The sequence below is a fragment of the Dendropsophus ebraccatus genome, chromosome 12, assembly GCF_027789765.1.
Source record: "Dendropsophus ebraccatus isolate aDenEbr1 chromosome 12, aDenEbr1.pat, whole genome shotgun sequence".
NCBI lineage: Eukaryota > Metazoa > Chordata > Amphibia > Anura > Hylidae > Dendropsophus > Dendropsophus ebraccatus.
The window spans coordinates 11872147-11896649 of NC_091465.1; the positions used below are offsets into that span (position 1 = coordinate 11872147).

Consider the following 24503-nt stretch of genomic DNA (forward strand, 5'->3'; position numbering starts at 1 on the left):
CAGGCCGGTGCTCGGGAATAGACTGCCCGGTATGGAGTGAACAGGACTACAACCACAGAAGCCATCTGTAACTAAAAGCTTTAATAATAAAAGACAATAGGGTATTCCAATGTGACTCTTCACGGATCTGGTTATCTCTTCGGCCAACTGTGTCTGAAGCCCCTAAATGAAGAACAAGAGATTACACACATGCATATGGGTTACCTAAGCTATAGAAACAAATACTCAACAATGCCAATAATGAGTTGGAGATTGGGGTGGCTGTGTATGGAGGGAGACATGTAGGAGGAGCATAGTGAAGAGCCCTGTAAGCTGCCAATCAAGAGTGAGGATAAGTGCTGATTGGCTGAGACCAGCTGACACACCTCCTTATAGAACTTATAGAATCCCAGACACATACAATCTCCAAACTCTAGATCAGAGCTTCTCAAACTTTTTCTACTGGAGTCTCACCCAACAGACCAAGGCAATGCCTGGGCCTCACCAGACTGACTAAGGGGGTGCCTGGGCCTTACCATCTGTGGTGAAAGTCCATTTAAAAGCTGAAAATAATGCTCAGGCTAGCTTTCACCCATATGCCAAGCTCTAGATAGTAATAAAGCAAGTACTAAATAAATTAATAAAATGCTAAAATTGAGATTTATGCAAACAGAAAAAAAAAAAAAAAAAGACTGTGCAGTTTTGTGAAAACTGGCTCCCCAGCTGGGCCTCACCAACAACTAGGGGGCGCCTTACAGTTTGAGAAGGACTGATCTAGATGACACCCACCATCATATTCCAGCCTACCTCTCTGATTTCCCACCGATGAAGGACATGCTCTTGTTTCCCATCGCCTGGTGACCTTTCTTTCCTGAGGGATTTTTCTGCTTAAGGGGAAAAAAAACCCAAATTGATCAATTCTGATGTCAGGACGACACTTTACCGACATGCTGGAAAATCCAGCAAAGGGTCTGAATACTCATCTGGGGGTCTGAATACTAATCTATATGGGGACTGTAATGACAAGATCAGTGCCAGGACATCCAGACTGTTCATACACATAGCAGATCATTAGATGCCAGACTAATAGACTGTATTGTATACATCTTCATGTTGAATGTTTTGAGGGGGCGAAGCATGACACCAATTCTAAGTGGGGACCCTCTGTGCCATGTTCCACCCCCGCTGAATAGACTGAACCCATCAAGGAACAAAAAGATGCAGTTCTCACCTTCCCCTGGGGCGTCTGCTTATTGGGGTCAAAGTCAGACTGACTCTTGACACTGCTGCTGCCTATAGGAAACATGAAGTTAAAACACTCAATTGAGGCGTTAAAATCGCAGGTTGGTGCAACAAGTTCCCAGCTCTGAGGCAGTAAGGGGACACTGTACTGAATGCAGAAAGAACATGTGACCTCACAATGATACAAGAGGCCGCACACCACACACTGCCACACGTACCTGCAAACACTTTGAAGTTAGATTTGCTGTAGTCAAATGGTTTAAATGGCGCCTGGACCGCCAGCTCCGCAGCCTCCTCCGAGTGTTTGAGGCGTTTCTTGTCTGCTTTGGGGGTCTCAGACCCGGTTTCACTTACTACACGTTCACGCTTCTTACTCTCTTCTTCCTGCAAGAGAATTAAACAATGTTGAAAGAAATAGGATCCTCGGTCCTAACCATCACAACCAGTACAGCAGGCGGATGGGCAAGAAGACAACACAGGAGCCATAAAAGACATTTATATGATGCTGGTGGGGTCACTGTGTACATTACATTACTGATCCTGAGTTACATCCTGTATTATACCCCAGATCTGCACTCACTATTCTGCTGGTGGGGTCACTGTGTACATTACATTACTGATCCTGAGTTACATCCTGTATTATACCCCAGAGCTGCACTCACTATTCTGCTGGTGGGGGTCACTGTGTACATTACATTATTGATCCTGAGTTACATGCTGTATTATACTCCAGAGCTGCACTCACTATTCTGCTGGTGGGGTCACTGTGTACATACATTACATTACTGATCCTGAGTTACATGCTGTATTATATCCCAGAGCTGCACTCACTATTCTGCTGGTGGGGTCACTGTGTACATTACATTACTGATCCTGAGTTACATGCTGTATTATACTCCAGAGCTGCACTCACTATTCTGCTGGTGGGGTCACTGTGTACATTACATTACTGATCCTGAGTTACATGCTGTATTATACTCCAAAGCTGCACTCACTATTCTGCTGGTGGGGTCACTGTGTACATTACATTACTGATCCTGAGTTACATGCTGTATTATACTCCAGAGCTGCACTCACTATTCTGCTGGTGAGGTCACTGTGTACATACATTAATGATCCTGAACTGATCCTGAGTTACATCCTGTATTATACTCCAGAGCAGCACTCACTTTTCTGCTGGTGGGGTCACTGTGTACATACATTACTTATCCTGAGTTACATCCTGCACTATACTCCAGAGCTGCACTCACTATTCCACCTCCCTCAGGACATAACCATTCCTGTACAGTGTTTGGGCGGTCACTATCTGCCATACAGCATACTATATAGTAACTTGTGGTAGGATTCTCTAAGTCGTCTTGCTCACTCACCGTCACCATTTCGCGCACAGACTTCAGATTTGCCACGTTATTTTTAAGCTCCATCTTGGCTTTTTCTCGAGCAGCTGGAAGAAAAACAGAAGATGATGAAGGAAACTTAGTGACTGCCATGATGAATGGTCCCTGACCCCGGCGGGCACTGGGCACCTTTGTCGGCTTGTCTCTTCTTCCGGGCCTCCTCTCTGGCCTTTGCCTCGCGCTCTTGCTGTGCAATGCTCACCAGCTTCCAGCGGTTACTGATCTACAAGAACAAGGTGAAGAGGCGGCTGAGTCCTCCGGCCCATAGATGGGGGCGCTGCACAGGACAGACGGATGACCGACAGCCAACTCACCTCAAACATCTTGGTATTGGGGTCCAGCTTTGCTGCCTGAGAGGCGTGGGCGCCCCGGATATCAGATGGAAGAAACTAAAGGAGATGAAAGTTACACATTAAACTTTTCCTAACTTCTTTGGCCAAACACAGCACCGCACATACTCCTCTCTGCTATGACATAGTAAGGATGGAAGTACACTGGACTGAACAGACCATGTGAGTTATTTACATTGTGCACTACTATAGATGACGGGTGAAGGGGTTACTGATGCATTGGATTTGCTCCCTGATCAGAAAGGAAATAAACAGTAGGGTTACACTGAGCACAAGCTGAAGGGAGGGGGACATTACATTCAATAGGTCCCACCATGGCCATAGGGAACTAAAAATAATTGTAGGGGTGGTCTGGTCAGACTCAGCCTAACAACAGGCAGTGGACAGCAGATTGCAGGGAAGGGAGACACCTAGTGGGCAGGATGTGTCATAGGCCAGCACATCAGTCCTGAAAATGATGAAAAACTTTCACCCAAAAGGGATCACGCCTTATGTAAAGCAGGAAGCATCTCACCATCCGGAATGGGTTGTCAAAGGACTCCAGTATGCTTGTAGCTTTCTTCTGGGCCTGAGAGAGTCCGTCCATCTTGTCACTGTCTTCTCTAGGATCCTAGGAGGGGACGAAAAACGTCATTAATGTTAATGGGGGAGGTAACTGGCACCCCAGAAGGCTGCAGGCATTATTCTAGAGTGTTATCTGCAGCTCGTCTCATCCTCGGACCAGCTCTCTTAAAGGAACACTCCAGGCAGAAGCGATCCGCTGTGTTATACCGTTGTGTGAGGACAGAGGAGCAGGACATGATGGAAAGCATCAAGCTCTGGTTAATGCCCAGAACCAGCAATCCTCTGTATGCCATTGCTTCTTAGTACATGTAGAGCGTTACTTACACTAAAGCAGGAGATGGCGGCCTCGGCACGCACCGCGACAGGACTGTGTGGTGTGGATGGAGCGGGAGGATCCTCATCATTGAAGAGGCTGCCTGTGGAGATCTCTACAGCTGGAACGCAAGAGAAGGTGTTAGGGGGGGGTCCAACCAAACGACGTCCAAAACCCCCACAGGGAACGGGTGGAGTGAAAGCCAACAGGAGGGGGCCACACACCCCAAGCTGTTTGTGTATACACAGCAGGTAGCTGCAACACCTTCCTATTTTTGTCTTAGCCATGGTAGCATGCAACCTGCAGTGTGAACAGTGGTATAGGAATGCTAGTCATTTTTTGCTTTTACGTCTCTGACATGTCACAAGTTTTCCCAAAGGACAGTGACACTTTAATGTACTAAAAAGGCATCACTACAGATCAGCAGGGGGTCCTGGGTGCTGCCTCCCTCCCGGATACTAAGGGCCCTATTCCACAGTAACGATAATCGGCCAGATCGGCCCCATTCGACCGCCGCGGCCTGTGATTGGCTGAGTGTGGCTGCAGCAGCCGGAAGCAATCAATGTGCCGATCTCATTGATTTTTGCTGTATAAATTACATGCAGCATGGATCTCAATGAGAGATCAGTGTACTTATACGAGAAGCAGGGGGGGGAATAACCCTAACCCCAGGGGGGAATAACCCCCCTCCCCTAATAAAAGTCAGAATCACCCCCCTTTTCCCATGTTATTAATAAAAATAAATAAACCAACCAACAAAACAAACAAACATGTTTGGTATCGTTGCGTGCGTAATCCCCCGAACTATTAATTAATCACTCGTAACGACTTGAGGAACATGCATAACAAGTCAGTTTTACCCCAGGGCGAAGGGCGTAAAAACAAATACCCCCCAAATAAACAAAATGTTGTTTTTTTTTCAATTTCAATTTGAATTTTTTTCTGGTTTCGCAGTGTACTTTATGCAAAAATTCAGCCTGTCATTGCAAAGTACAATTAGCGAAGCAAAAAATAAGGGCTCATGTGGGTCTCTAGGTGAAAAAATGCAAGTGCTATGGCCTTTTAAGCACAAGGAGGAAAAAACGAAAATGCAAAAATTGAAATTGGCCCCGTCCTCAAAGGGTTAACTAAATATATTTACTGCTGAGCAATGGGTAATAGCCCACCACCACACATCCACCAGCCCCTTACCTGCCCCGGCCAGGAGAAGCTGCCCCATGGGAGTTTTTGATAAATCATGAGGACCAAATAGGAAACTCTCCATTTTCTGTGGGAGAGAAGACAGGTGGTCATTGAGCGCTGGTCACTAGGGGAAAGCAGTTACCGCAGGCAGATGATCGGCATTGTACCTCAGGGTTCGGCATGGGGCCCTTCTTTTTCGCAGCACTTGTTTCAGACTATAAAAAAAAACAGAGAAAGAAACAGAAGATAAGAAAGTGACTATTGTCTAAATTCATGCCAATATTAAAAAGGTATTGTCCGTTGTTGCTTATACCCCCCACCCCTTCACTAGGCACTCCATACAACAAGGGAAGCAGCGGGTCCGTACATTGTAGACATACTGCAGTACACTGCCTCCATAGAAGCTCATGGGCCAACCATGAAATGAAGAGACAAGATGATCCACCACAGGCTGGTCACTGCAGCAGCATTTTGCTCTGGTTACGAAGTGGCAAATGACTGGGGCAGCACACGGCCGCGCCGTCCAGCCAGGTGAGGAACAAGACAGCAACAAGGAGATGGGAACGTTATAACGTTTTTTTGAGCGTCTGTGCTGGGGCCTCATGGGCCTCTAGTTCCCTTACTAACCAGAGACGAATGAAATGATGAAGCTTCAGTAACCAATCTGATAGTTCTAGCGGCCAAGAGAAAGTAACCAAAGAATACAGGCTTGGGGGGGGAATCTGTAATATACCTTCATCAATGGCTTCTCCCGAGCTTGCTGGACCAGAAGAGACAATTCATTAATCTGTTGTCTTACGAGAGGAGGAACCGGGTTACAGCAGGCGATGATCCCCTGGGGTTCCCTGCATAAGACAAGACCATATACCAATGTCATCCCTGCCCTTACACCATATGGAGTGTTGAGCAGAGTTGCCGAATCTATGTTTTTCTGGTAGCCCCAGGACGCCATCTAACTTGTCCAGACGCCAAGAGTCGAACGACAAAAGTGTGGGTTCTGAGAACGTTCCTGAACCCAAACAGCTCAGCAACGCTGCTCAACATGAACTGTAAGTACCTGAAGAGGTGGCAGCCCGGACCTCTGGGTCACTGAACGCCTTATGTCCTGTGGTCTGCACTTACTTGGGAAGTTCCTCAGAAATCTTCATCAGCATGTGGTTAGGCAAGACGTATCTATAGCGAAAAGGAACAGTGAGGATAAAATGCAGGGTAAAAGGACGGAGTCATCCTGGCTGAAATAAGCTCCACCGTATATGATCATAGTGACACTCACCCCGTGCTCTCATCCTCCTGACGCGCCATTTTGTCTCTCCAGGCAAAGAGGAGGCGAAAAGCGGTCAACTGCTGCGTATTCAGATGTCTCTTTAACTTCTGGTACAACTCAAGGTAAGAATCTTCTGTGAATATAGGCTTCACAAATCTCTGTGTAATAGAAAGGAACATTACATTCACAGGTGCAAGAGACTTCTGTAATACTACCGCCACCTATATACAAGACTGACCGCTATAATAATGCCCCCTATATACAAGAATATAACTCCTATAATACTGCTCCCTATATACAAGAACATAACTACTATAATAGTAGGGTGAGAAGGATTCAGACGGCACCAGCTGATAACTCCACTTGAATGGAACCGAGGGCAGTTAAATGCAGTAAGCAGTAAGTGTAGGATAAACTTTGTATGCCGGGGTGCTGGAGACTGAGAAGATGAGTATAAATATGCAATGGAGAAGAAGGAATCCGCACTCACCGGTCAGTAGAAAAGGAAGGTTTAATAATCCAAACACCAGAGGCTGAGGCTGGGAGGGGGAAGGTCTTACGCAGGTGAGCTCCTTACAGCAACAATTGTTTCTCGCCTGCTCGGCGCTTCGTCTGGCTGTGAGCAACGTCAGAGGAAGGGGGAGGTACAATATACACGGGATACAGGTGCACAACACAAGGCAAATTATAAACACCGTAAACGTGAAAAAAGAAATATAAACAATATTTACAAAAGTGTATTCATATCGTTACGTTCATTAAGGCCACATGGGCCCGTAGCATCTAACTTAAGAATCCACTGAGTTTCCCGTTTTAACAGGAGTTTGAGCCTGTCTGAACCATCTGTGGTGGGATTAACCCTCTCCAGGCCGAAGAATTGTAGGAGCTTAACATTAGACTGGTGCACAGTCCTAACGTGCTCAATAAGGCGGGGGACTCCTTTGCCCGTGCGCACAGAATATAGGTGCTCTTTAAACCGCGTCCACAAGGGGCGCTTGGTTTTGCCTATATAAAATCTGTGGCACGGGCAGAGGATGGCATAAACCACATGGGTGGTACGGCACGTGATGAGATCGCGTACCAGACAATCATGACCTGCTAGGTTTAAATATGAGGTATTATACATTTGGACACAATAAGTGCATGAACCGCAACGTCTGTTGCCCTCAAGCCTATTCTGTTGGAGCCAGTTCACACTACGTTTAGGTGTCACCTTGGTTAAAACATCGCCTATGGTGGCATTTTTCCTAAACGTAATGAGCGGTTTGTTGTAAGCTGTTCCGGCAAGGTCCGGGTCTTGTTGCAGCAAAAACCAATGCTTGGTAATAATGTTGCGTAAAGTATTATTCATCTGAGTATTCTGAAATGCAAAAACAAATCTATTGTGATCGGGAGTACTGGTGGAGGAAACTTGAGACTTTTGCTCTTGGCTATGTAGTGTAGATTTTTCTACGGCTATGGTTCTGACATACGCTTTATCAACAACAGGTTGTGGGTAGCCTCTATTCAGGAGGCGAACTTTCAATTCATTAGCCTGTTTATGAAAGCCTGTGTCAGTGTCATTAATGCGTTTTATACGCAACATTTGTCCGTATGGAATAGAGTCCCGCACTTGAGGAGGGTGTGAACTATGGTAATGAAGTATGGCGTTAGCTGCAGTATGCTTACGGAAAACTGTAGTATGTAAGTGAGTAGTTGTAGCAGTAACTAGGACGTCTAGATATTCAAGGCTGTTGCCTCCGAAGCAGGAGGTAAAAAACATATTACAAGTGTTGGTACTATTAAGGAAAGAAATAAATGCATGAAACCTATCAACAGTGCCCTTCCAAATAATAAAAATATCATCTACAAAACGTTTGTAACAAACCAGGTCATCCAAAAAATGATTGGTAGGAGAAAAAATCATATTAACTTCAAGCCAAGACAGAAAAAGATTGGCATACGTACAGGAGACCGGCGTGCCCATCGCAGTGCCGGTCTCCTGACGGTACCAATCTCCCTCAAAAGTGAAACAGTTATTTTGGAGCACAAAGAGGAGAGCTTCTTTAATAAACAATCTGAATTCAGAAGATCTGAATCTTCTGAATTCAGATTGTTTATTAAAGAAGCTCTCCTCTTTGTGCTCCAAAATAACTGTTTCACTTTTGAGGGAGATTGGTACCGTCAGGAGACCGGCACTGCGATGGGCACGCCGGTCTCCTGTACGTATGCCAATCTTTTTCTGTCTTGGCTTGAAGTTAATATGATTTTTTCTCCTACCAATCATTTTTTGGATGACCTGGTTTGTTACAAACGTTTTGTAGATGATATTTTTATTATTTGGAAGGGCACTGTTGATAGGTTTCATGCATTTATTTCTTTCCTTAATAGTACCAACACTTGTAATATGTTTTTTACCTCCTGCTTCGGAGGCAACAGCCTTGAATATCTAGACGTCCTAGTTACTGCTACAACTACTCACTTACATACTACAGTTTTCCGTAAGCATACTGCAGCTAACGCCATACTTCATTACCATAGTTCACACCCTCCTCAAGTGCGGGACTCTATTCCATACGGACAAATGTTGCGTATAAAACGCATTAATGACACTGACACAGGCTTTCATAAACAGGCTAATGAATTGAAAGTTCGCCTCCTGAATAGAGGCTACCCACAACCTGTTGTTGATAAAGCGTATGTCAGAACCATAGCCGTAGAAAAATCTACACTACATAGCCAAGAGCAAAAGTCTCAAGTTTCCTCCACCAGTACTCCCGATCACAATAGATTTGTTTTTGCATTTCAGAATACTCAGATGAATAATACTTTACGCAACATTATTACCAAGCATTGGTTTTTGCTGCAACAAGACCCGGACCTTGCCGGAACAGCTTACAACAAACCGCTCATTACGTTTAGGAAAAATGCCACCATAGGCGATGTTTTAACCAAGGTGACACCTAAACGTAGTGTGAACTGGCTCCAACAGAATAGGCTTGAGGGCAACAGACGTTGCGGTTCATGCACTTATTGTGTCCAAATGTATAATACCTCATATTTAAACCTAGCAGGTCATGATTGTCTGGTACGCGATCTCATCACGTGCCGTACCACCCATGTGGTTTATGCCATCCTCTGCCCGTGCCACAGATTTTATATAGGCAAAACCAAGCGCCCCTTGTGGACGCGGTTTAAAGAGCACCTATATTCTGTGCGCACGGGCAAAGGAGTCCCCCGCCTTATTGAGCACGTTAGGACTGTGCACCAGTCTAATGTTAAGCTCTTACAATTCTTCGGCCTGGAGAGGGTTAATCCCACCACAGATGGTTCAGACAGGCTCAAACTCCTGTTAAAACGGGAAACTCAGTGGATTCTTAAGTTAGATGCTACGGGCCCATGTGGCCTTAATGAACGTAACGATATGAATACACTTTTGTAAATATTGTTTATATTTCTTTTTTCACGTTTACGGTGTTTATAATTTGCCTTGTGTTGTGCACCTGTATCCCGTGTATATTGTACCTCCCCCTTCCTCTGACGTTGCTCACAGCCAGACGAAGCGCCGAGCAGGCGAGAAACAATTGTTGCTGTAAGGAGCTCACCTGCGTAAGACCTTCCCCCTCCCAGCCTCAGCCTCTGGTGTTTGGATTATTAAACCTTCCTTTTCTACTGACCGGTGAGTGCGGATTCCTTCTTCTCCATTGCATATAACTACTATAATACTGCTCCTATATACAAGAATATAACTACTATAATACTGCCCCCTATATACAGGAATATAACTACTATAATACTGCTCCTATATACAGGAATATAACTACTATAATACTGCTCCTATATACAGGAATACAGGAATATAACTACTATAATACTGCCCCCTATATGCAGGAATATAACTCCTAGAATACTGCTCCTATATACAGGAATATAACTAATATAATACTGCCTCCTATATACAAGAATATAACTACAATAATACTGCTCCTATATACAAGAATATAACTACAATAACACTGCTTCTATATACAGGAATATACCTACTATAATACTGCTCCTATATACAAGAATATAACTCCTAGAATACTGCTCCTATATACAGGAATATAACTACTATAATACTGCTCCTATATACAGGAATATAACTACTATAATACTGCTCCTATATACAAGAATATAACTACTATAATACTGCCCCTATATACAAGAATATAACTACTATATTCTTGTATATAGGAGCAGTATTATAGTAGTTATATTCCTGTATATAGGAGCAGTATTATAGTAGTTATATTCTTGTATATAGGGGCAGTATTATAGTAGTTATATTCCTGTATATAGGAGCAGTATTATAGTAGTTGTTAGGGCTTTTTGGGTCTGGTCCTGTGACATTGGGGTTGCAGGGCCGTTCCATGGCCTCCCTTCCCTGCATGTGCACGCTTTGCGGGGTTGGCGGTCGCTGACCGACACGGTGTGGAGTTAGCGTATCAGCCATAGATGGGATGTGCAGCCGTTCCATTCTCTCCAGTTCGTGTATTATAGTAGTTATATTCCTGTATATAGGAGCAGTATTATACTAGTTATATTCCTGTATATAGGGGGCAGTATTATAGTAGTTATATTCCTGTATATAGGAGCAGTATTATAGTAGTTATATCCCTGTATATAGGAGCAGTATTATAGTAGTTATATTCTTGTATATAGGGGCAGTATTATAGTAGTTATATTCCTGTTTATAGGAGCAGTATTATAGTAGTTATATTCCTGTATACAGGAGCAGTATTATAGTAGTTATATTCTTGTATATAGGAGCAGTATTATAACTACTATAATACTGCTCCTGTATACAGGAATATAACTACTATAATACTGCTCCTATAAACAGGAATATAACTACTATAATACTGCCCCTATATACAGGAATATAACCACTATAATACTGCTCCTATATACAAGAATATAATTACTATAATACTTTTGTAAAAAGGTGTTCAGTGGGACCTTTGGGTTTTATACCCTCCGATGGTTTTTCTGTTTCTGAAATAGAGTGTGCCATGCTGCTAGCAGATATAGAGGTCCCAGCTAACCCTGTAGTAGAACCCAATAGTGATCCTAGTCCCTTCACAGGTGGGAATGCTTCCACGTTCACCCCTCCCATAGCTCCCGGTGGAGCAGTAGAATGCTTTTCAAAAGCAGTGTTGCAAGACGTGAGGGCCCTAATTTATCCTAAAAACAAAAGTAATTTAAATAATAGAGAACAGAAAGCCATTGCATGGTTAAAAAATCGACCTGATCTAACTATTACCAAAGCCGATAAGGGGGGGGCCACGGTGGTACTCTCCACAGCATATTATGTTGAGGAGGCCCACAGTCAGCTCGATGATAGACGTATATACACCCTGGTGACCCAAGATCCCACTAAAAAAATAGTGGAACATTACTTAGTACGCACGTCGGTAGAGGAGCCATCACAAAAAAAGTAGCTGAGAAATTGCTAATTGAGTCACCTCGTACACCTAAGTGGTACTGTCTTCCAAAAGTTCACAAATGCCTTGAGAGACCCCCCGGTCGCCCTATTGTATCCGCTATCGGGTCTGCGACCGAGGGGGTCTCCCAATACTTGGATTGGTTACTCAGACCCCTTTTAGATGGTTTCCCCGCGTACCTCAAAGATTCCAATGATTTCCTACTAGCTTTGGAGGAGAGCCATTTTACTCCTGGTTGTTATCTGGCTTCTGTGGACGTTGAGAGCCTCTACACCCGCATCCCTCACGATGCGGGTGTGGAGGCTATCGATCGCATCCTCGAGCTCACTAATCACCCCCTTTCTTTACGTAATTTTGTTAAGGAGGCTTTATTATTTATTCTCACCAATAATTACTTTGTTTTTGAAGGTGCATGGTACGGGCAGAACACCGGTACCGCGATGGGTACACCCGTATCATGCACCTATGCTAATCTTTTTTTGGCCTTTATGGAGATGAATATTGTTTTTCACAGTTGCAACCCCTTTATTTCTCACATTAAGAATTATTTCAGATATGTGGATGACGTATTTATTGTTTGGGAGGGTTCTGAGGGACAGTTTAATGATTTTGTTAGGTATTTGAATGAGAATAATAATGTTAATATGATTTTCACTAGCAAATTTGGGGGACATAAAATTGAGTTCCTCGATGTATTAGTTGATATATCTGATGGGAACCTGATTACCTCCGTATACAGGAAGCCGCAGGCTACTAACTCTATTTTACACTACCATAGCTCCCACCCAAAACAGGTAAAGAATAGCATCCCATATAGCCAATTTCTGAGACTTAAGAGAATTAATAATACCACAGACAAGTTTACACAGCAAGCGTCCGAACTAGCACAGAGACTAGAAGAGAGAAAATATCCATATTCCATTGTAAACAGGGCCATAGAAAAAGTATCTGAAAAAAATCGTTCTCACTTACTACTAAGTAAAAAAAATCCCCACTCTAGACCAAAAAGGTTCGTTTTTTCTTTTCAAAATACCAACATGAATAGATGTATTAATGATAGCATACGTAAACATTGGCATTATATTGAAGATGATCCGGATCTCAATAACACAGCAATTCACAAACCTATTGTTACATATCGGAAAAATGTCACCTTAGGTGAAACACTTAAGAGGAAATCAGGTTCCCATGTTACTACCGCATCACAAAAAAACTGGCTCAGTGTGAACACTATTGTAGGTAACAAGAAATGTGGCCAGTGTGCTTATTGTAATCAAATGTATCCAGTATCCTTTGTTAGGCTCAATGGCAAAGAGTGCTTTATTAACGAGCTGATCACTTGTAAGAGCACCTTTGTTGTGTATTCTATCTTTTGTCCTTGTGGACGTTTTTATGTTGGCAAAACAAAAAGAGCCCTTAACATCCGATACAAGGAACATTGTTACTCTGTAAAAACTGGTAAAGGGGTACCTAGACTTATCTCTCATGTACGGGACATGCACGGTGGAGACACCAAGGTATTAAAGTTTTTAGGATTGGAAAGAGTTTTTTGTAATGCTAATGGCGGAGATCGCCACCAGCGCCTACTCCAGAGAGAATCTATGTGGATCAGCAGGTTACAGGCTGTAGGTCCCTTAGGCCTTAATGAGCGTAATGATTTTGGTTCTTTTCTGTAACAACTTTTTGCATTGTTTTTAATTGTTTTTAATCTCACCTGCTTTGTTGTTACGTATTTATACAAGACCCTCCCCCGGCAGTGACGTCCGTGGGCCTGACGAAACTCGCGTACTGCAAGTGAAACAGTCTGTCGCCTTGACGCTCCTGCTTCCACCTCCCTCCCCTGTATTCATGCTGAATTGATCTGAATAAAGTGGACTATGTTGGCAGCAAACGGTGAGTGCTAAGCTCTTTCTTACTTTTGGATCGTATAACTAGTATAATACTGCTCCTATATACAGGAATATAACTACTATAATACTGCCCCTATATACAGGAATATAACTACTATAATACTGCTCCTATATACAGGAATATAACTACTATAATACTGCTCCTATATACAAGAATGTAACTACTATAATACTGCTCCTATATACAGGAATATAACTACTATAATACTGCCCCCTGTATACAGGAATATAACTTGTGATGATGCTGTCTCTCACCTTCAGACAGATCTCCTTGCTCCTCTGCCACACTAGCTGGAGCAGGTTCTGCTGCCCGTTGGCATTGTTCAGCAGCTCGGTCCTCATCCTGTCGTAGATGTACAGCAGGTAGTGGGTATCGGCTCTGGCATACTGGAGCATTTCTTCTGGCAGGGGTCTGTTAATACAGTTATACAGTTCATTAGGGTCACGGGGTCTCCTTAATGGAGAAGCAGGGGCACATGAGACTTTTACGCACCGGACTCTCCAGTCAGCGAGCTGGTATTTCTTATCGGACTCCACGTCACAGTAGAGCCGGAGCAGATGGTCCAGAGAGTTCCTTCCCAGGTTCAGCATACGAGATGCTTGATGGGTATCAAACATGTTCACAACGTACAAACCAAAGTCCTTCTGAAGCCACTCAATGTCCGAGTCCGCACCGTGCAAAACCTAAAGAGCAACAACTTACATTACAAACGTACTGTACTGATCCTGAGTTACATCCTGTATTATACTCCAGAGCTGCACTCACTATTCTGCTGGTGGGGTCACTGTGTACATACATTACATTACTGATCCTATACTGATCCTGAGCTACATCCTGTATTATACTCCAGAGCTGCACTCACTATTCTGCTGGTGGAGTCACTGTGTACATCCATTACTGATTGTGTATTATACTCCAGAGCTGAATTTATAATTCTGCTGTTTGTCATTGGAAAAAAAACAAGTTTATCATCAGTCATACCGCTAACCTGGTTCTGATGGGTGGGTGGGTTCTGCCCCAGTCTCCTGCATGACAGGTCTCCTTTAATAGGAGCGCGGCTCTCCCTAGAGAACCAGGTGTTCATCTTATATATTATATACAAAGCTGGGGACCTGCCATGATCTGGAAGCAGGCTGGGGACCCCCATCTCCTGGTGGTAGTTCTGCCTATACTGCATGATACACATTATGCGGTGTGTGTGTATATATACATATATACACACACATAACACCAGGTGGCTGCTGACCTTCACAATGGCGGGGTGTGTGAAGCTCTCGTTCAGTATATACAGGTCACTGCGCAGCTCCAGGACGTCTATGATGTAATCCTCACTGCGGGTGGAGATCTGCATGAGGCAGGTGAGACCCAGGAAGCTCCTGTACGAGTGATGCTGTGGAGGGAGGAACATTCAGTGACACCTCCAGATAAAGCCCCCTCCCCTGTGTTCTCCTCACCCCCAGACACACAACCCGTCCCCTGTGTTCTCCTCACCCCCAGACACACAACCCGATACCTGTGTTCTCCTCACCCCCAGACACACAACCCGATACCTGTGTTCTCCTCACCCCCAGACACACAACCCGATACCTGTGTTCTCCTCACCCCCAGACACACAACCCGATACCTGTGTTCTCCTCACCCCCAGACACACAACCCGATACCTGTGTTCTCCTCACCCCCAGACACACAACCCGTCCCCAGTGTTCTCCTCACCCCCAGACACACAACCCGTCCCCTGTGTTCTCCTCACCCCCAGACACACAACCCGATACCTGTGTTCTCCTCACCCCCAGACACACAACCCGATACCTGTGTTCTCCTCACCCCCAGACACACAACCCGTCCCCAGTGTTCTCCTCACCCCCAGACACACAACCCGATACCTGTGTTCTCCTCACCCCCAGACACACAACCCGATACCTGTGTTCTCCTCACCCCCAGACACACAACCCGTCCCCTGTGTTCTCCTCACCCCCAGACACACAACCCGTCCCCAGTGTTCTCCTCACCCCCAGACACACAACCCGTCCCCAGTGTTCTCCTCACCCCCAGACACACAACCCGTCCCCAGTGTTCTCCTCACCCCCAGACACACAACCCGTCCCCAGTGTTCTCCTCACCCCCAGACACACAACCCGTCCCCTGTGTTCTCCTCACCCCCAGACACACAACCCGTCCCCTGTGTTCTCCTCACCCCCAGACACACAACCCGTCCCCAGTGTTCTCCTCACCCCCAGACACACAACCCGTCCCCTGTGTTCTCCTCACCCCCAGACACACAACCCGTCCCCAGTGTTCTCCTCACCCCCAGACACACAACCCGTCCCCAGTGGTCTCCTCACCCCCAGACACACAACCCGTCCCCAGTGTTCTCCTCACCCCCAGACACACAACCCGATCCCTGTGTTCTCCTCACCCCCAGACACACAACCCATCCCCAGTGTTCGCCTCACCCCCAGACACACAACCCGATCCCTGTGTTCTCCTCACCCCCACACAGACAACCCGTCCCCTGTGTTCTCCTCACCCCCAGACACACAACCCGTCCCCTGTGTTCTCCTCACCCGCAGACACACAACCCGATCCCTGTGTTCTCCTCACCCCCAGACACACAACCCGTCCCCAGTGTTCTCCTCACCCCCAGACACACAACCCGATCCCTGTGTTCTCCTCACCCCCAGACACACAACCCGTCCCCAGTGTTCTCCTCACCCCCAGACACACAACCCGTCCCCAGTGTTCTTCTCACCCCCACACAGACAACCCGTCCCCAGTGTTCTCCTCACCCCCAGACACACAACCCGTCCCCTGTGTTCTCCTCACCCCCAGACACACAACCCGTCCCGTGTTCTCCTCACTCCCAGACACACAACCCGTCCCCAGTGTTCTCCTCACCCCCAGACAGACAACCCGTCCCCAGTGTTCTCCTCACCCCCAGAAAGACAACCCGATCCCTGTGTTCTCCTCACCCCCAGACACACAACCCGTCCCCAGTGTTCTCCTCACCCCCAGACACACAACCCATCCCGTGTTCTCCTCACCCGCAGACACACACACACACACACCCCGCTATGTTCTCACCTCTAAATCTACGGCGAACTCCGAGCACTGCAGCAACTTCTCATTCAACTGCGCCAGATCGTCCAACGTGGTGATGAAGTGACAGGGGGTCTCATCCAGGGGGCGGAAGCGCTGAACACAGCGAGGACACACGGATTAGTATCATGCAGTGTAAAGCATGGCGGTCTGCATTACAGTAATGAAGCAAATCGCTTTGTTATCTCGGCAGTCGGCTTGTCAGCCTGCTGCCTTTTAACTCCGGGTGCTGGGAAAAAGCTGGACCCAGTCCTGGGAAACGTCTTCCAGCACCCAGGAAGGGGCGGCACTGAGTTATATACTGGACACTCATTTACACTATAGAACAGGTGTAATACACAACCAACATGAAAACCTCCCCATTATACACTGCCGGCAACGCCAACATGGCCACCACAAAGACATGAGGTTCAGCATGTCCAGATCACTCGGCACTCACCTGGATCTCTGGCATTTCTAGAGACGACTTCACAGGAACAAAGTGATGGAGCTCATACTGGTAGGGGTGCGCGACCCTAAGACAGGACGGACAGATCCCAGAGGTCAGATGATGTGAGCAACGCGTCAACCCCTCCATGATAAAGGGAAAATATCAGGACATCATGTGACCGCTCCGGCCTCCTCTAACTTACATGTCCTCCTCCGGCTGCTTCATTCTTTGCTGATGGATGAAGTCGGACAAGGCCTGAGGCACGTCCGGGTCTTCAGGAAGCTGCTGTCTCACCCGACTGTTCTTGAGAACTAAGACAACAAAAAGACCCACACGTGTATACAGCCCCCACAGAGACCCACACGTGTATATAGCCCCTACAGAGACCCACACGGGTATACAGCCCCCACAGAGACCCACACGTGTATATAGCCCCTACAGAGACCCACACGGGTATACAGCCCCCACAGAGACCCACACGTGTATATAGCCCCTACAGAGACCCACACGGGTATACAGCCCCTACAGAGACCCACACGGGTATACAGCCCCCACAGAGACCCACACGGGTATACAGCCCCCGCAGAGACCCACACGGGTATACAGCCCCCACAGAGACCCACACGGGTATACAGCCCCCGCAGAGACCCACACGGGTATACAGCCCCCACAGAGACCCACGCGGGTATACAGCCCCCACAGAGACCCACACGGGTATACAGCCCCTACAGAGACCCACACGGGTATACAGCCCCCACAGAGACCCACACGGGTATACAGCCCCCACAGAGACCCACGCGGGTATACAGCCCCCACAGAGACCCACGTGGGTATACAGCCCCCACAGAGACCCACACGTGTACATAGCCCCTACAGAGACCCACACGTGTACACAGCCCCTACAGAGACCCACACGGGTATACAGCCCCTACAGAGACCCACACGGGTATACAGCCCCCGCAGAGACCCACACGGGTATACAGCCCCCGCAGAGACCCACACGGGTAAACAGCCCCTACAGAGACCCACACGGGTATACAGCCCCTACAGAGACCCACACGGGTATACAGCCCCTACAGAGCCCAACACGGGTATACAGCCCCTACAGAGACCCACATGTGTATACAGCCCCTATAGAGATCTAGGTTTCATTACGGCTCCTGTACTTTAGGTGCCACTCTCCAAACTCACTTTCTGGCAGCGGCTTCTCAGCGTTGGGTTTCACAAAGATTTTCGGGACAAACGGGGTGTTGGAATTATCAATCTTCTCCTTGAACTTGAGCTGCGGCCTCAGGATGTTCTTCGCGTGCAGCAGCCGGAACGTCTCGGCTTTGCCCTTCTTGGAGGAGTCGCTGCCCTATAGGCAAAGAAGGGGAAATCACCTACTATGTGGGTAAGGACGACTGCACCATGGTGGCACTGTCTTTCAGAGCCTGATGTAACCTAATATCCTCCTGTCCCATCAGAGGATCCGGCTGCCGCTCTGTCTCTTTCCTATACTTTACACTGCAGCTCTGCTCCATTCGGACACAACTAAAATCAGTGACTGTTACACTGTCCAATGAAGAAGTCAGGAAGTCAATAATTACTGCTGTATGCTAATAGAGCAGAGCTGCAGTGTAAAGCACAGAGGTGGGACAGGACAGCAGCTCAGGCATGTCACAAGAGTAATGTCAGACTGCTCCAGCGGACATCGCAACTAATGTACCTAAACTTTCTGACATGTCACAAGCTGTGATCGGTGGGGGTCCGGGTCCTCGCACAAAGACCACAACCGATCACAGAACTTATTTAAAAGTTTACTTACATTAGCAGTGCTGTCCAAACTATTTCCTGTTTCCCTGAAAAGAAGACCTAGTATATAAGGCTTCCCCCGAAAGGAAGACCTAGCAAAGTTGACCAGGACACAAAGGTGAACAGGACCCCAGGGCATACAGCTGGAAGTCTTTTTAGCTGTTCCCTACCTTCAGTGTCTGTTGCAGAGCAGCTGCATGCAGGACATAAAGATAGTCACCTGCCGCCACCCCCGATCTTCCCTTCCACGGCTGTCACTTGTAAATGTGCAGGAATACCATCAAGAGTCCTACTGCCTGCCACCATCCCTGTAGCCCCCTACAGCCAGAGGTAGAGCTGCACACAGTCTGCCACTATTCAGTCGTCATACAGTGTGTTATTTTTGCGGAAACACGGTAGAAGGAGCATCTCAGCACCTGGACCCCCACAGATTGCAACCCCTAATATGTCTCTATGACACGTCAGAAGTTGTCTGAACATTTAGGTCCACTTTAAAGGTCTGAGCAGTTGTCTTCTCCCACCTCTACACCCCAACTAATATAAGCAATTTAGCTGCATTGTCCAATGAGGTTCTAATGCCTCCTCCCTAGCTGCAGCCGCTGTATCCCCCTCTATGCTTTACACTGCAGCTCTGCTCCATTAGGAAACACCTATAACCATTGACTTAAACGTTCTGTCTAATGAGGTTGATGATTCCTCCATCTAGTTACAGGCTGACGTTGTGTCCCACCTCTGTGCTTTGTACTGCAGCAGGCAGACAGGGAGCACCTGGGATGTGACTATTACAGTACAGGGAGAATAGTTATAATTTACAGCCTGAAGAAGGTTACCAGACGATAGCCTGGAGGGCGGCTTCAGCCTCCGCCTCTCACCTTGCGGTTCCAGCTGGAGACGATGGTCTTCGGCGCCTGCAGACCTGCGGGGAGGATCGGCTGCTGATTGCGGTTCACGCCGGAGGCCTCATCGAGCAGGATACCCTGGAATGAACAGTCCCTTTAATTCAGTATAAACTGACGCTCCATCTCCCACCTCCCCCAGTGACCACGGACGGCAGAACCTACCACTCTCTCCAGGACGGCGTCGTTGGCGTCCACCAGCAGGTCGTACTTATCCTCCAGGGCGGTGACCCTACTGCGGTCCTTGATGTGACTGCGGCAGCCATGATACTGCATAATCTGGCTCATACTATGGAAACAAAATTATATAGAGAGGCGGCTCAATCGCCATATAGCACTACAAGATCCTAAATCTGCTTGCTGTAAGTGACTGAGATCAGTGATTCCATTCAGAGACTGAGAGTTCAGCACAATACATCTTACAGCTGAGAGGTTGTTACAGTGTATCCAGTCAGGGCAATCTCTCTCCTGTTCTGGTAGTTTGTTACAATGGATCAGGCCCTTACCACTGGAGCAGCCGGTCGCCCTGCGCCTCACAGAAGGCCCGGAAACCGGGAAAGCTGCGGTAGAAGTCGTACTCATCCCCGCACTGCGGGAGGCCGGTGGAGGCCTTAGTGGCTCCGACAACTGTTCCGAGGGCGTACTGAGAAGATAAGGAAAGATAAGGTGAGAGACTACTTAAAGGAACACTCTATGCCAGGGTACGGGAACCTGCCGCCCATCAGCTGTTAAAACACAAGAAATCTCCTCATGCCTGGACAGCTGAAGCGTTGGTTCTCAAGGCATGATGGGAATTGTAGTTTTGTAAGAGCTGGAGGACTGAAGGTTCCCCCTATCCCTGCTGTATGTAGTACCAGACCGAGCCTATTGATGCACAGGTCACAGTGTTCCTCCCGCCTTCTAAGAGCCATCGCGCTTTTATTTGTCCACCTACAGAGCCGGTTGGGGTGTCATTTTTTGCGCCATGATCTCTAGTTTTTATTAATATCATATTGGTGTAACAGAAAAGTTTTGATCGCTTTTTATTAATTTTTCTTTTATTGTATACAATTTTAAATCCTGGTGTTTTGGGGTTTTTTCCCCCCTCATTTACACCGTTCACCGTGCGGGAACAATAATGTTATATTTTAATAGATCAGACAATTCCGTACGCTAATTTATCTATCTATCTATATAGGTAGATAAATAAATTGTAGTGTTTTTTTTTTTATACTTTTTATTTTTATAATGGGCAAGGAGGTATTTTAAACTTTTATTGGGGGGGGGGTTATAAGTTGTTGTTTCTTAAACACTTTTAAAAACTTTTTTTTTACACTCTTATTTTACAATAAAACAAGCATATACAATAGCATAGATCAGTGTTATCGGCAAGCTATGCATAGAGCCTGCCTGAGAGCAGACTCTATACAGGATAGAGGTAAGTGTCTTACCTCCGCCCCGCAGTACAAGCAACCGTGACCCCTGCAGCCATGCTAATCCCAATCAGTCAGTGACAGGAGCTTGTCCTGTCACTGACTACCTTAAAGTCGCAGTCACTATAGATTGCAGTGTTTAAGGGGTTAATGGCAGGCAGCTGTGGGAGTGCAGCTACTTGTCATTACCCTTGGCTCCCAGGACACTGATGTGCACAGGGCCGCTCTCACTGCAGCGCTCAAACCCCTCACAGTCAGGAACGTGCATATACATTCCTACTGCATGGGGTATGTGCAGTAAAAACGTATATATATACCGATTGTTGGCGTGAAGGAGTTAAAGGAGTACTCCAGCACAATTGTCTCTCAAATCAACTAGTGCCAGAAATGTGTAAATTACTTCTATTGAAAAGTCTCCAGTCCTTATCAGCTGCTGTATGTCCTACATAAGTACTGAAAGGGTAGTGACTAAATTCCATACCGCAAAGGGACCTCAGTGGGTGCGCGCACACAGCTCCCAGGCAAGTCCCGCCCCGGCCGGATTTCATTGGCTGCTCCACTCCGGGCTTCCTATCAGTTAAAATCAGACCCTGACGGACCCCCGACCCAAATCCGAGCGTTTAGTATTAGGGTTAGGCTTGGGGGTCAGATTAGGGTTACTAAAATCATCTAACTATCCGATTCCCACACAACAACCCTAACCCTCGGGGTTGGTGCTAATCAGGAGGGTTAGAGTTGGGGTTGGGGCTGTGGGGAGGGTTAGACATGAGAATCAGTGGGACATAACCATAATCCGACCCCAACCCTAACCCTAATACTAAATGCTCGGATTAGGGTCGGGGGTCCAGAAAGGGCTGATTTTAACTGATAGGAAGCCCGGAGTGGAGCAGCCAATGAAATCCGGCCGGGGCGGGGCTTGCCTGGGAGCTGTGTGCGCGCACCCAGTGAGGTCCCTTTGCGGTATGGGATTTAGACACTACCGTACTGAAAGACTGGAAAGAATACACCACTTCCTGCAGGGCCTACAGCAGCTGATAAGTACTGGAAGACTGGAAAGAATACACCACTTCCTGCAGGGCCTACAGCAGCTGATAAGTACTGGAAGACTGGAAAGAATACACCACTTCCTGCAGGGCCTACAGCAGCTGATAAGTACTGGAAGACTGGAAAGAATACACCACTTCCTGCAGGGCCTACAGCAGCTGATAAGTACTGGAAGACTGGAAAGAATACACCACTTCATGCAGGATATACAGCAGCTGATAAGTACTGGAAGACAGGATATACAACATACATCACACAGCTGCATTATAATAGGAGATGTAACATTACAGGGATCTGGGAGTTCAGCTCTGAAGCCATTAATGAAGCAGCAGACATGATGTTACCATGCGCACAGGACCTATGGTTGCCATGGAGATCAATGGCGGCAGTAGTATTAATGTCACTGTGTTACGGTAATCGGATAGAACAGTAAGTGTATTACTACAGGGAGTCAATAATTCTACTATATCCACATTCATGTGAGTGTTTGTCTCCCATGATGCACAGCGCCCCCTGCCCCGACACCACATGACCTCCAGCTAATAACCGACCTTAACAAACGCGTCGGTGTCGGGGAAGCCGGGAATGGGCTCTGACTGCCGCTCTCCGGTTCCCTCGCTGCCTCCGGACGTCTCCATCTTGCTCGTCACGCCTGCACCGGGCGCAGCCATCTTTGCCACCGAGCTGCTCTGACGTCATCACAGGAGAGTCGCGCAGGACTTCTGGGATGTGACGTCGGGAACGTCCGGCACGAGAACGGCGGCCATCTTGGTGGTGGCACCTAGAGTACACACATAAGACCCATGAATGTGACACTACGGGGAGAGGCGGCCATGTTGGTGGTGGCACAGAGTATACACATAAGATTTAAAGGGGTTGTCCATGCTCATATCCCTCAGCAGCAGCCAGGCCTGTCACCATTTCTGCAGGGCATACAGTGTATAGCTTAGGTCTTATGTACCTTAGCACCTGTATGGTAATATAGTATATATCAATATGATAACAGCATGTGATACAATACAGTACACCACAGAGTTTTATTGAATACACAAAAAGATGCTCCCTGGAAAACATGGATGCAGACATTGACTATAGCCATACGTTCCAGGGCTCCCTAAGGCTGCGTTCACACACTATATTTTTTTTTGTAAAATAGAATCTGTTGTTTATGAACAGTGCTTAATTGAACGGCAGTGAATAGGACAACGGCCGCTGTGTATAAACACTTTATGCACTGTGGCCGTTGTTCATTGTAGACGCAGAAAATAATCGACAAGTATATTTCCTATGGCCGCAGTTAGGTGAACAGTGGTCAATTGCATTGCGGGCATAGCCGAAAGTGTACCCCAATGTGCCCGCATTCCACTTAAAATAAAGTGATGGTAAAGTGATGCTGCAGTATCAGCCAGGTGAACATGTGAGACAGCGGTCGTTGTTCTTACATAGTGTGAACATAGCCTAAGGCTGCATCCAACTTCTGCAGCTGTGAGGAATCAAACGCTGAACATTCGGGGTTGGAAACCGTTGCCGACCCCAAATATTTTGCCAGGTTCCCTCAACACTATGCCAATCCCATTGTGGAATAAGAGACGTGTGCTGGTCCATCTTAGCTATGTACATCAGTGGGGATTTATGGCCAGCGGTAACAGTCATAGGTTCTGTTCACACATTGCATTTTTACTGCAGTATTGTGTTATTACTGCGACACTACTGCAATGTGTGAACACGGCCATAGGCTGTGTGTGTTTTTTTTTTTTTTTTACATATGAGTTATGAATGGATTCTGATCATCCCGGCAACGTCACATGACTATTGGAAAATAAATGGGGTCAAGGTTTCCGCTAGATTTTCATCACATATGTGTAAACACAGCCATGAGGTTAGCGGTGATGAGAGGACACCTGTGTGATCGGGGCAGGACGGCTGGTCCATAGTGTAGACGCTCTATCCTAGGATAGGGTGGGGGAGGGGAGATACTTCCTATTATAAATTGATGATTGTGGCTGGAGGAGTGTGATATCCCCTTGATCTTCTGGCTTGGAGGAAGGCATGGCTTCTACCACACCATCTGAGGAGTCTATGGTGCCACCTGCAATGGACAATGGAGATGGGATGGAGAGTGTGAGCAGCAGCTTACAGGAAAAAGCGGAGAGATACCAGATAC

General features: G+C 46.8%; 1 protein-coding gene across 1 annotated transcript; it reads right to left on the bottom strand.

The window, feature by feature from the left end:
• Positions 1–61: 61 nt before the first annotated feature.
• Positions 62–23082, bottom strand: EXOSC10 (exosome component 10). Its single transcript, XM_069947853.1, has 25 exons — positions 22891–23082; positions 20390–20526; positions 20049–20172; positions 19860–19964; positions 18385–18550; positions 17396–17504; positions 17203–17278; positions 16749–16859; positions 14914–15057; positions 14160–14350; positions 13922–14078; positions 6301–6449; positions 6150–6200; positions 5761–5872; positions 5195–5242; positions 5037–5112; positions 3857–3966; positions 3483–3578; positions 2933–3007; positions 2748–2841; positions 2592–2665; positions 1440–1605; positions 1211–1272; positions 787–866; positions 62–162 (listed from the first exon to the last, which is right to left on the bottom strand). The coding sequence occupies exons 1-25, from the start codon at positions 23008–23010 to the stop codon at positions 132–134; spliced, it is 2664 nt and encodes an 887-aa protein (XP_069803954.1). The 5' UTR covers positions 23011–23082; the 3' UTR covers positions 62–131.
• Positions 23083–24503: the final 1421 nt, after the last annotated feature.

What these genes read in the sequence shown, in the direction of transcription:
- EXOSC10 (XM_069947853.1), bottom strand. Translation starts at nt 23,010, where the DNA reads ATGGCTGCGCCCGGTGCAGGCGTGACGAGCAAGATGGAGACGTCCGGA. An exon ending in GCAAGGAGATCTGTCTGAAG is followed by an intron (nt 6,450 to 13,921) that starts GTGAGAGACAGC and finishes TCTATTACACAG; the next exon opens with AGATTTGTGAAGCCTATATT. An exon ending in CCAATACCAAGATGTTTGAG is followed by an intron (nt 2,842 to 2,932) that starts GTGAGTTGGCTG and finishes TTGTTCTTGTAG; the next exon opens with ATCAGTAACCGCTGGAAGCT.